The following is a 13,748-nucleotide window of genomic DNA, read 5'->3' on the forward strand; positions in this document are numbered from 1 at the left end:
TTTTTTCTCCTCAAAGCCCCAGTATATAGTTGTGTATCCTAGTTGTAGGTCCTTCTAGTTCTTCTATGTGGAACACCGCCTCAGCATGGCTTGATGAGCAGGGCGTAGGTCCGCGCCCAGGATCCAAACCAGCGAACCTTGGGCCACCGAAGCAGAACGCATGAACTTAACCACTACGCCACCTGGCCAGCCCACTCCTCACATTTTGAAACACCCCCATAAATGTGTTACTGCCCCCTCCCACCACCATAGTGAAGTCTTACCTCCATCCACACCCATGATGAAACGTCCGAAGATGAGCATTTCAAAGGCTCCTGCCTGGAGGGAACAGGCCATCAGCAATGCAGCGCAAATTGCAAACCCATTGTTGACCAGCAAAGTGTACTTCCTGGAAGAAAAGGAGGGGTTTGATGAGGACACCCCACCATGAGGCTGTCACTAGCCTGTCCATCCCAGGAACAGGGATCAGGCCTGTCAGAAGGGTCAGCAGAGCAAGATACAGACACAGTGAAAAGAGCACTGGCCTAAGGGTCAGAAGCAGGGTCCAGACCTCCCACCATCCCCCCACTGTCCCCACTGCCACCTTTGGCTGTGTGACCCTGAGCAAGGCACTTCCTTCCTCTAGGTTCACCACTGGGGTTGATTAGGTCACTTCCAAAGGCACTGTCAGCCCTGACATTCTGTGAATTCCCCTGTTGCAGTATTTTATTTCATTGAATCTAACACTTTCATTTAAAATTTCTGAAGTCAAGATATGGCTTGCAATCCATGGGTCAGGATCCAGGCAGGAAAATGGAAACCACTCTAGTTATTTTCACAGAGAGAATTTAACATAGGGAATTGGTTAAGCAGGTAATGGAGGACTGAGATGTCTGAAAGGCGACCTCTGAAGAGGGAGTGCTGCCCATGTGGTGCTAACACCTCGAGGCCTTGGAAGGGGGCCCCCAAGAGCTGCTCGGGACTTCCGGGGTGGGCGCTGGCTCCCTGGGACTGTTCCTCTGAGGGGCATCAGAAGTCTAGTTCTGAGGAGTGGATAAAAGCTGGGAACTGGAATCAACTACCAAAGTCACTGCTGGGACTGGGAGGGAATTCAGGCAAAGCAAGAGGACCAAGCCCCTTGTCCCTCTTCCTCTGGTGCCCCTCTTGGCAAAGGGCAGATGAGGCGTGCAGGTCCCGGCCCCCGCATCACAGAGCAGAGCACAGAAGAGTAATTTTGGAGCTGAGAGACAGTAGCTTGATAACCAGCACAGCATCCTATGACTTTAGTGCACAGGTTTTTTCTTTCTTTCTTTGTTTCTCAGGGGTTCATATAACAATGCTTCTTACACCCAATGGCGTCTTCGATTTGATGAACTACAGCACTGGGTGTGAGGCTGAACTAATCCCCTCAAACAAGGTGGGCCGAATTCCTATGGCAATAATTACTCCGAATTGCTCTGTGCCAGGACTGCTCTCACTGTTTATGAACATATCCCTGAGGCCTTGTGGTTGAGAAGCCTGCCTTGGTCGGAGGCCTGGGGGCCTGCATTCCTGACCAGCTCCATCTTCTATGAGCCAGGAGACTTGTACTTTCTCACTCTGTGTTTTCCTGCCCTCACCTGCAAAACGATCATGACAGCTCACGTTTCTGGAACTCCTGCCATATGACAGCTGCCATTCTGAGCACTTTGCATGAGTAGCTCATTTACTGCTCAAAATGATGCTATGAGGTAGGAATTATCATTATTTCTGTTTTATAGATCAGTTAACCAGGATACAGACAAATTAGAAACTTGTTGTAGGTCATACAACTAGTGAATCAAGGAGAAGGGGACACATCCTACCCTCTTACAGGATATTTTTTTCCCTAAAGACTCAATGAGTTAACAGATATTAATTTGTTTTATAAATTGAAAGGAGCTACAGACTTGAAAGGGGACTCTGTTATTACTTTTAGGAGTTAGACCTCCTAACTTCCAGGCCAGAGCTCTTTCCACTATTTCTGACTTATCTCAAGATTTCAATTAAATTTTTTTCCCCATCCTACATCTTGGAGAATCCCAAAGTTAATGACTTTTGCAGCGCAATGATGATGGTACAAGATTGCTCATTGCAACATCTTCTATAGCAGCAAATGATTGAAACAACCCTAGTATCCTTTAATAAGGAACTATTTAAGTAAATTATGATTATATTCTGATAATAGATAATATAGATTCTGATATATATAATATATATTCTGATAATAGATAATATAAATTATCTATATTCTGATATAGAAAGGTCTCCCAGATATATTGTTAAGTGCAAAGAACAAGGTACAGAACTTTGTGTAGAATATGCAACAATTTGTGTGATAAAGAAATGTGTGTGTGTGTGTGCGCGCGCGCGTGTGTGTGTGCAGAGATAGGCACAAACCTTGGGAATGATACACAAAAAGCTGTTAACACTGCTTGCCTCCAGGAAGGGATCTAAGCAGCCAGAAGACAGAAAGGAAAAGGAAACTTCTGACTTTACGTTCATTTGGTCCTTTCCAAAGTTAAGCCAGATGACGGTACTAATTATTCAAAAAATAAATACAATCTCACTTTCCAAAAAGTAATTTAAATGAACATCACGATGGAAAAGCAAATATTATGATTTAGCAGAGACTTGAAACAAAAATTCCAATCTCCCTTATTCTGATGCAGACTCAGGACTCCACAGATTCTCTCAAACTCAAGATTCAATAAAGATGAGCCTGAGGGTACTAATCTCTGTTATCTGTGGAACCTCAAAGTATGAAAAGAATACCCTGTACTCTGATGGCCCTGCTCCGTGTTCACGGCCCTTCCCTGCGGCGCTCTGAGGACTGATGTGTCAGCCTTAGGAAGAAATCAGTGGTGGGAAGAGCTGGACTCTCACTGTGGGAGCTTTCACTCATGTATCCACCGGCAAATATTTAGTGAGTGCTAGACAGTGGGTACATCACCAGGAAGATGTGAGTCATCCCTGTCTTCACCCTCATGGGCTTTACAATCTAGTTAGGGAAACTGACATCAAATAAATTGTCACACACAAGTCATTTAGTAACAATTTGTGGCTTCTGGAAGATACAGAGGCTATAAGAGTATATAACTGGGCACTGTGCCTGTCATTTGCCTGTTGGTCCTCTTATCCCTTCTCCTTTCTCTGCCCTGCTGTTTCAAAGAGAACTACATTTCCCAGGCTCCTCTGTTTCCAGCTTCCTGGTAGGATTGGCCAATGAGAGGCCTGATGTTAGTCTTTAGGAAGGGGAAGGGAGGACCAGAGTATTTCCCTCCGTCTCCCTGTGCTCCCACTGCAGCAGGTGTGTCTCCTCCGCAGCCCCAGCCTCCTCTCTGTGGTCCCAGCAACCTCAGCCCCTGCACCATGTTGTCCTGGCTTTTGGACCCCAATAATGCCGCCTCTCACTTTTGACCTTCCATCCCATAGATGGTAGTAGCTTGTTTGTAAAAATGACTTCTCACAACAAGCCGAAATATTCTCCCTGTAAGAACATCGATAGGTCCCAGTTCTACCCCTTGATGCCTCACAGAGCAAATCCCTGTTGGTGTATAGTCTAGTATAAGTTTGTGAAGAGGTTGTATGCGAGGTGAGGCAGGAGAGGAATACTGTGGCCAGATTCGGAGGGTTCTTGGATGTTGGACAAAACAATATGTTCTATAACCTGCAGACAGTGAGCAGTAAAGGGGTTGGTTAGAAATCAGACCTCGACTCCTATTCCCATACACTTCCTCCACTTCCCTACTATGGTTAGACTGGGCATTTGATACTAGGATGATATTAATGATAACCATAAAAATAATGCCAGGATTACTCAGTGGTTCTCAGCCTGGTTGCTCATCGGATTCACCAATAGCTCATAAAATAGAGATTCCTGGGTCCACCTCCAGAGAATCTCAATCCTTGGTGCAGACTCAGAGAGAGCCCCTTGGTATAACACTAGAAGGAGTATGGCTTTTACAGAAATTATCTCATTTCATCTTTAACACCTGTAGCTCTCAGTGTTCGTGAAATTGTCAGTTCACAGACAAGGAGGCAGAGGCTGTCATCAGGTGAGGACTACCTCATCTCCCACCACGAAATTCACCCACTTACCTGCATTTGGGTGATGCTGCCACACTGATGTAAGGCATATCGGTCTCCCTGTACACCAGTTGGCTCTACCCCAGTAAAGAATTCGTTCCTTTTCCACCCATCATTCCCGTACAAACACAACTATATGTCATCTCTGCAGCCACTGCTCCTTGTCTCGGCTTCCTTTTAGAGTGAAACTTCTTAATAAATACTGTCTGCTCACCTCTGTTCTTTCCTCACCCCACTCTGATGAGATCATTTCTACCACTCCATGGAGACTGCTCTTGTGAAGCTCATCAACCACATCCCCCTTGACAAACCCCACTGCCAGTTCTCTGTCTTCCCAGTACAGCCTCTCAGCAGCATTTGATACAGTTGACCACGTCCTCCTTCTTGAAACACAGTCTCCCCGGGACATCTGGGATCCCACCCTCTCCTGTTTCCTCCCTACCAGCCTCACCTCCTCAGTCTGTAGGCTGACCTGTCCTCATCTCCCTGACCCCTGAACCTTGGGGTGCCCCAGAGCTCTGGCTCACCTCTCTCCTGTTCTCATCTCTCTCTGCACTCCCTCCTTGGGTGATTCCATCCAGTCCTGTTACCTTAATTGATGACAGTTCCCAACTGTATCTCCGGCCCAGACTCCTCTCAACCCTAGACTCATATATCCAACTGCCCCCTAGCCATTTCCACTTGCATGGCTAGCAGGCATCTCAAACCAAGCATGTTCAAAGTAGAACTCTTGAACCCCCAATACTAACCATCCCCCAAGAAATGCATTTCTAACCCCTCTTTCTACAGTTTCCCCCATCAGTAAATAAAGCCGCTATCTTCCTAGTGGCTTAGGCAATAATCTGGAAATAACGCATCTTTTATTTTCTACACAACCCATATACAATCCACCGCTGAGTCCTGCTACACTAATATACAAACACAGCCCAAATCAAACCGCTTCTCCCGTTTCCAGTCCCACAGGGTGGCAGTGGTCCAGACCGCCATCATCTCACACTCATACAACTGCAACAGCCTTGGGTGGCTCCTGCGTCCACTCTTGCTGCACTGTATAGTTCATGGTCCACAGAGCAGCCACAGTGATCCTTTCAAAGCAAAACTGACTTACTTTCTCTCACTTAAAACTCCCCAGTGGCTTCCCACTGCACTTGGAATCAACTCCCCAGTAGGGCATAGAAGACCTTGCATGAGATGGCCTTTGCCACACCACCTGATACTCTCCCCTTTGTGCTTATGAGCCTTCCCGCGGCCCCTCGGGTTTGCCAGGCTGTTTCTCGACTCATGGCCCTTGTCCTTGGTGTCCCCGCTGGTCACTGCATGAGTCTTATCTCACTAACGTCTCAACTCAAATGCCACCTTCTGATACTCCGTCTGACATGGCTACTTCCCCCAACTGCAGAGCCTGTCCCCCTCAATCCCGTCACCCTGTTCTATTTCTTTGCAGCCCCTACACCAGAGGAAATTATCCCACATATTCGTTTGTTTTTATGCTAGTTGTCCGTCTTCCCCTACTAGAATGTAAGCTCTGTGTGGGTAGAGTCTTTGTCTTTTCCCTGTACCCCCAGCCACTAAACCAGTTCCTGGCACCTGCAGGTGCCATGTACACATCTGTCACATAAATGAAGGAATAAGTTCAAGGAAGCAAGTCATGCTGACCCAGGCTTCTTCCATGTGGTCCAGCTCTGGCCTGTCCTGAGTCTCACTTTAGCTCCTAGGTCTGTGGGCAGGACAAATGCTCTTCTCCTGAATCCACTTCCAATAATGTCCCCACTTGGACAGCCCGGCCATATACTAATTGAACGACTTTGGGCAGGTTTCCTACACTCTCTGAGCCTTGGTTTACTCACCTGTAAAATGGATGTAATAACGTCTATCTTGTCAGGCTCCTGTGAGAATCAGACGATTTATGTAACGTGCTTAGGATGGCACCTGGAAGCCTCAGGCTCCTTATTTGGAGCCTCAAGAAATAGAAAAAGAAATAAAATAACCCCCACGGTGATAGCGAACATTCACTGAGTGCTCACGATGCGCCAGGAACTGTCTTAAGTGCCTTATACTCACTGGATACCCTATGAGTTAGGTAATCTTGTTTCCTTATTTCCCACAAGAGGTAACAGGTGTAGAAGTTAAGTTCTTGGCCAAGGTCACATGCTATTTAGTGGGAAATTTGACATTCCAGTAACCATGATACTAAGCTACCTGCAATGGTGGCCGCCATGTTTACTCATAGCCATTCATTCTTTCAACATTCACTCATTCATTCAACTGACTTTCATTCATTCAACACATGTTTGAGTGTGAACTGGATGCTGAACACCATTCTAGGTTCTGGCATTTAGCCACGAACATGATAAACTCCCTGCTCTTATGCTCTTCTCAATAAACAAGTAAAAATAAACCATGTAGCTTGTCAGATGGTGATAAATGCTGTAGAGAAAACTGAAGCAGAGAAGGGGGTGTAATTTTAACAGGGTGGCCAGAGAGGGCCACATGAGAAGGTGACACCTGAGCACAGACCTGAAGAAGGAGAGTAGATGAGCCATATGCATATCAGGGGGCCACAATCCTGGCAGAGAGATACAAAGAGCCAGACGTGGGCTATTTCAGGAACATCAGTGAGGCCAGCGTGGCTGGAGGCAGTGGAGGGCCAGAGAGCAAGCAGTAGATGGTGCAGGTGGAGGGGAGAGGCAGGGGAGCTCATAAAGGGTCTTGTATGCTACCAAGACAACTGGGTTTCTACCCTGAATGGGCAGCCACTGGAATATTCCAAGGAGAGGAATGGCATGGCCTGACATAATTTAACAAGACCACTCAGTCCTCTATGTTGACCGTGGACTGTAGGGGTAAGTGTGGAAACAGGGAGACCAACTGGGCAGCTATTGCCAAGAGCTCAGGCAAGTGCCGATAGTGATTTGGACCCGGATGGTAGCAGTGGAGGTAGTGAGAAGTGGTCAGATCCTGGTGTGTTTTGAAGACATTTGATGGGATTTGTTGAGGGATTGGACTGAGGTGGAGACAGAGAGAGGAGCCAAGGATGCTGCCAAGGGCTTTGGCCCGAGTTACTGCACTGAACGCAGTGGTGTATTTTGTGCTGTGCAGGGAATGTTAAAATCACATTCAAGTCTGACTTGAAACATTTGCAAACAGGGCAGCACACCCTCCAAGCAAGTTCATCATATTAATATATTCCTTCCCAAAATAACCTCCAGCCTGACAACATCCCAGTGAGGATGGAAACCTTATTTGCAAATAATTCACAAAGCTGACTCACTGGGGTTCAGAGATGGGATTTAGTCATTGTGTTTCCACTTTTTCCCGGGGATGAACATGGCAACAGAAACAAGGGGGATCAGCGCCATGCTGTTTCTGAGAGCAGAACTCCAGCGCCCCCTTGGAAATCCACCGGGGACACTATTCACTATTCTGAGCTTCTCCAGTGGTATAAATCGTCCCTGTGCAACCCAGAAGATCATCAGCTCTTGGTAGAAGGGGCCAACTATGAGGAAGAGTGAGAGGGTGATGAGGACAATGGGGACCATGTCCCTTGAGAAATGGTCAAAGGGACTGGGGACATTTAGCTTGGACAAGAGAAGGCTCAGGGAAAGTGTGAGAGCTGCCTTCCACGATGTTATGCTTTAACATGATACACAGGACCAGGATCAATTAGTGGGAGATACAAGGAATACTACTTCAGTTTGGATTTAGAAAGTACTTTCCATTAAAGTCTAGTGAAATGGGGAAGCTCTGGAAATACTGCTCCCACCACACATCCTTCCAAGAATTCTTTAGCTTGACCAAGTCTTTAAGATGGTAAGACCAAGATGGTACCTTGTTTCTACCATCTGTAACCCTCCTCATGTCCATCCATTCCTGCTTATCCAGCTTGAATTGTATGTCCACCATTTTAAGCATTCATACACCCTCAACTCCTGGACTAAACCGCCTTCATTATATGTGCCTGGCAGAACCCCTGCCCTGGTTAGATCTTGGCCTGCCTTGCACAGGCACCTCATAGCTCAGCTCAGCGGGAGAAAAACACACCACTATGTTGACTGGTCTCACTTGAATTCATGACCACCAATCTCAAGTGGTCTTTAGGGCTCCCTAGCAACCATTCTATAGTTTCCAGGTTCGTTCAGTCTCCTGCTCTCCTAGAGGACTATGTCATACATCTTCTCTCTTCAAATCCCTTTGTCCTCTTTCTCAGCTGATGGCCTTGCTTTCTATTCCACTGAGAAAGCAGAAGCAATCTGAGGAGACTCTTCATGTGCTCCCTCCACATGTATTGACCTACCTACACTCTGCCTTCCCTCGGGTTCCTATGGACAGACTGTCTCGACTCCTAGCTGGGGCCAGTCCCTCCAATTACCTACTAGTTCCCCACCCCTCTCACCTGCTCAAGGATATTGCTTCAGCAAGTTTCACCTCTTGCTCCCGACTATCAGTTTTTCCCTCTCTGCTGGAACACCTCATTAACATGCTGGTGTAGCTCCCAACACATCTTAAAAGAAAACCCAAAACAAAAAATTATCCTGATCCTACATCTTCCATGCCACTATCTCTGCTCCCCTTTATAGTAAAACTCCTCAGAAACAGCCATCTACACTTATTGTCTCCAGTTCTTCTTTTCTCTTTCTCTCTTAAACCCATTCCAATGATTGTCTCCCCCATTGCGCCCTTGAAAGAGTTCTTGTCCAGGCAACCAGGGACCTCCATGTCGCTAAATCCACCAACCAGAGCTCAGTCCTTGTCTTCATTCTTCAGCAGCATTGGACACGGGTGATCACCTGCTCCTTCTTTTACTCACTTTCCAGATCTCACTCAATGGTGGGTCTGTTCCTACCTCGTTGGCTGATCCCTATCATCTTCCCAATTCTCTGAAGATCGGGAGGCTCCTGGGCTCAGCCCTTGAGCCTATTCCTTTGGCCTCTATATGCTTCCTAGGTGATCTTGCCTCCTGGCTTTAAGTCCCACCCATGTACTGACCACATGCAGATTAGCATCTGAGCTCTCCTCCGAGTGCTAGACCCATATATCTAATTGCCTACTTGACATCTCCACTAGGAGGCCTAACAGACAATTCAAACTTAAGATACCTAACGCTGAGTTTCTAATATTGCTCTTCCTCATTTCCCCAAGAACCCTGCTCCTCCCAGGGACTTCCCTACCTCAAAAAACAATACAATCCTTGGGTTGCTCAGGCCAAAAATTACTCTCTCTCACTTCCCACCTAATCCACCAGTAAGGCCTGTTTTCTCTACTTTCAGACTATGTCCAGAATTCAAACAATTCTCACTACTTCTTGCTGTGTCTCATTACTAACCTGGTGCAAACCACGTCACCTCACCTGGGTTATTGCCAGATGCTCCAAACTAGCCTCCCTGGCTCCAGTGATAACAGAAAGTCTTTCAAAATGTAAGTCAGATCCGTTCTTAACACTCCAGTAACTTTCCATCTTACTCAGAGTCAAAGCCAAAGTCCCAACCCTGCCCACAAAATCCTCAGGATCCGACCCCAACGACCTCTCCAGCTTCATTTTCTACTCATTGATTCAGCCCAACCACACTGACCTCCTGTCCTATCTTCAAAGAAGCTGAGTCTGTTCCTCCCCCAGGACCTTTGCACTTGCTGTTCCCTCTGTCTGGAAAGATGTTACCCCAGGGACTTCATCAACTTTGCTCACCCCTGAGTACTTGGCACACAGCAAAAGTGCTCCATAAACATTTGTTGAGAAAATAAATAAGTGAATGAAAAGTGTGTAAGCAGGAGAGGGATGGTCACTTTGGGGAGTTATGGTAGAAAAAATTTAAGCATCAAGCATTCTTGCATCCATCCAACAAACATTTACTGCTTGCCTACTGTGTGTAAGCTTCTGTACCAGGTGCTGGGGCTCATATATAGATGTGCTTCTTACATCAAGGAGAGCCCCCTTCAGGGGAAGAGATAGATATGTAATTAAATGATTACAACACAAAATGCTAAGTGATGTGACAGAGCAAAACACTAAGTCCTATGTGTCTACCACATACAGTCTTTCTCCCTATTGTTTATTATGAACCCCAAAATGGTTTCCTTCTCCCAGGGTTCTTGCCATTCTCATCATGCTAAGCAAGTCTCCCAAGGCGGGCAGAATGGGGGCAGAGTATCAGGTGTCCTGGCTGGTATCTCTCTGCCCCTCAGATCTCTGTTCCCATCCCCTACTCTGTGTGTGCGGCTGCTAAAGGCTCTTGGTTGAACCTTCTCCAGAAGATCCCCCTCCCTGGAAGATGGATCCCCCTCCACTAGGGCAGCCTGCAGCCAATGACTGACTAGTGGTGGGAGGCGGGTGCAGACCCCCCCCTCAGATGGGATAGCTCTGTGGTGGGACTCATGCTCCAGCTCCATGGACCAGCCAAGACCAGATTGGATCTGAGAGCACAACCTGGCCTGGCTCTGTCCTCTCTTTCCTCTCTTTTTCCCTCACCTTAAAGGGGACTCCTGAAGAGCCCTCCCTCAACAAAACACCCATATCCCAAGCCCGGTCTCAGGCTCTGCTTCTGGGGAACTCGACTTCCTAAGACAATTCCAGCCTGAAAGAGAAGATGGTCAACAACCAGTGTATGTGCTCTATTGAGGACTGAATTGTGTCCCCCAGATTCATATGTTGAAGCCCTAACCCCAGTGTGACTCTATTTGGAGACAGGGCAATTAAGGAGGTGATGAAGGGTAAATGAGGTCATAAGGGCGGGGCCCTAATCCAATGGGACTGGTGTCCTTATAAGAAGAGGAAGGGACACCAGGAGTGCTCTCGCATAGAGAAAAGCCGTGTGAGGACATGGGGAGAAGATGGCCATCTGCAAGCCAAGGAGAGAGGCCTCAGGAGCAACCAACCCTGCCCACACCTTGATCTTGGACTTCTAGCCTCCAGAACTGTGAGAGAATAAATTTCTATTGTTCAAGCTGCCCAGTCTGTAGGAACTCTATTATGGCGGCCCCAGCTGACTAATACACGCTCGCCACGTGCATTGCAGTATCCTCCAGCAGACATCTAGAGAACTAATGTTCCTCCTACCACTTTAAAATAAAGACGTACTTTAAAAGATTGAAGTAGAAAAAGATGAGGAGAAAAGTAACACTTTTGAGAACCCACTATTTGCCTGGCATGACATACAGGATGCTGGTTGTTGGTGCTTGTTCAATATCCAGCCTCCTTCTTCTAGTAAGAGTCCCTCGAATCTCCTCCAAGAAACACTCCTGCCCTCACTCTCAGTGTGGGGGCTGGAGGTTGTCATGTCTCCACCCCACAGTGGCTCCAGGAATGGGCACATGGCACAGTACTTTGAAAGTGCATTAAAATGCTATTTGCCAGGATTTCTTGGCTTTGGCACTATTAACATTTGGGGCTGGAAAATTTGATGCTGTGGGAGGTAGTCCTGTGCCTTATAGGAGGTTTAGCAGCATCCTTGGCCTCTATGAGATGCCAGTAGCACCTCCTAGCTGTGACAACTACAAATGCCTCCAAACATTGTCAACGTCAATGTCAAATGACATTGTCAAATGTCCCCTGATGGGGCAAAATTGTCCCTGGTCGAGAAGCCCTGAGGGCATGCACCCTCACTCAAGAAAATGAAGATTCAGGCCTGGTACTTGTACTAGAACTACCGGAAGAAGAAGTTTGCACTGGGGATGCTGAGCAGGGACAGTGTCACCATGAGCTGCTGGGGCCATCTTTGTCCCACATGGGGACACGATCTGCGCATGAAGCCAACACACAGCAAGGCAGAGCCAAGAGACAGAGAAAACAGATTTTATTGCGATATCATTTGAGCTACTGGATTCAACCGAGTTATATTTCAGCTATGTGAGCCAATTAATTCTCTTTTGGGCCTAAGCCAGTTTGATTTGGATTCCTGTTACAGGTATTCAAAAAGCTTCCTGAGTGACAGGAGACATTCCATAAATATTATCCCATTCAACCCCATAGCTGCTCTCTCAGGCGGGTTTGCTTATCTGAGCTTTACAGATTTAAAAATTAAGGACCACGTCAGCTGCCTCTTCTTGTATCTCTACTGCCCACTCACAGCACTCCCCACAGTCATAATGACTCACAGGATGAATCCTTCAGGGCCTGCCTCCCCCGCCAGAGCAGCAGCCCTGGGCAGCAGGCATTGAGCTCTTGTTTTTCACTGACACCCAAGTGCCAAAAACAGTGCCTGGCTCCTGGTAGGTGCTCAAAAATGTTTGCTGAATGGGTGGACGTGGCTACATGGCTTGCCCAAGAATCTGACCCAGCATCTGATTTCAAAGCCCATGTGAGTTTCCCTGTGCTTTCTTACATATTTTCTCTGCTATGCTCCAAAGGGAAGAACAAATGATATGTGTAAGGAAGCCAATTTCAGTGAAATTTAAATGACATAGTCACAATTGGCTCTGCTGAGGGATGGAATGACCCACCTCAGGAAGAGCTAATGATGCTGGTGATGGGGGTGACAACGATGATGCTAGCGAACATAAGTTGGATGCTGACTCTGAGACAATCTCTGAGATGAACACTTTATATTCACCATCTCATTTAATCTTCATGACAACCCTCTGACGTGGCCATTACTTGACCTTCATTTTACCGTGAACGAGGTGAAGCTCAGAGAGTTTGCGTAACTCACACACGGCTCTGTGAACTGTGAGCATCAGAGCCCAGACCTGAGGCTGGGCCTGTAGCCAGCGTCCGTGCACCAACATGGTCACTGCCCTGTCTCATGAGGGAAGGAGGGTTCTGTCACTAGAGCCATGCAAGCAGAGGATAGATGACCCCAAATAAAAGGCAAGGATACAATCAGAATTCTCTATGGCCCAGAATTCTCCAAGCCAGAGACTCCAGGAGACAAGAAACCTGCATCCCTGACACCAGATAATGGGGGGCTCATCTCCAGAGAAGGTTCCTGGTCCCTTATGCTTTCCTGTCCTCACCTCTCTCCCACATAGTCCAATATGCCCTGGCCCGGATCAGCCCCACAGCTAGACCTGTGGAAGACCAGGCCCATCTGACTCCAAGGACCCCCAGCTCCATCCAAACTTCCCTCCCAGTCCCACGTTTCAGCCCCTTCCATTGGACCCCGCCCACGGCTTGCACACTGAGCCCAGCCTCCACTTCCCCTGAACAGCCCCTACGGGGGATGAACAACGAGGCATCAAGAAGCAGTTGCAATCACACCACGTGATGGGAAGAGTGCAGGCTTGTGGTCAACCAGACCCGGGTCTGAATTTCAGGTCAACTGCATTCTTTGTAACCTTGAGCAAGTTGCTGGGCCTCTTGGGGCCTTGGATTCATAATTTGTAAAACAGGGACAATAATACAAACGAGAGTTATAAGAAGCAAATGACATATCGTATATCAAGCATGGGTATGTAGCCAGAGGTGAGAAATGGTAGCCTTCTTTAATTTTTGCCCCTTTTCCTCCCAACAGAGTTACGACTATTCAAGCTGAGACTTCATCCCAATTCAACTTTTACTCCCATAACGATGAAAAAAGGAATTGGCAACTGCTTGGGCAATAACAACCACACCCTTTGATCTAATCTCTCTCGTCCTAGGACTTCACCATCACTTAGAAATTCAGTGTGTTTCAAATGCATGTTCTCTTTCGCTTTTTTTGCTGCCACGTTGTTGAGGGTAGTAAAGCCAC

The 13,748-nt window shown here is 47.2% G+C and overlaps 1 protein-coding gene across 3 annotated transcripts in view; it reads right to left on the reverse strand.

Moving 5' to 3' along the window:
- The window catches only part of SLC2A9 (solute carrier family 2 member 9), a 255,749-nt gene that overhangs the window by 173,069 nt on the left and 68,932 nt on the right, over positions 1-13,748 (reverse strand). For all 3 annotated transcript variants that reach the window (XM_087434919.1, XM_087434920.1, XM_004432273.3), the window contains one exon: positions 264-388. In XM_087434919.1, coding sequence (XP_087291045.1) covers positions 264-388 — 125 coding nt within the window. The remainder of the gene's footprint in view (positions 1-263; positions 389-13,748) is intronic.

The sequence above is a fragment of the Ceratotherium simum genome, chromosome 8, assembly GCF_057802395.1.
Source record: "Ceratotherium simum simum isolate JZ-2026a chromosome 8, ASM5780239v1, whole genome shotgun sequence".
In the NCBI taxonomy this organism is placed as follows: domain Eukaryota; kingdom Metazoa; phylum Chordata; class Mammalia; order Perissodactyla; family Rhinocerotidae; genus Ceratotherium; species Ceratotherium simum.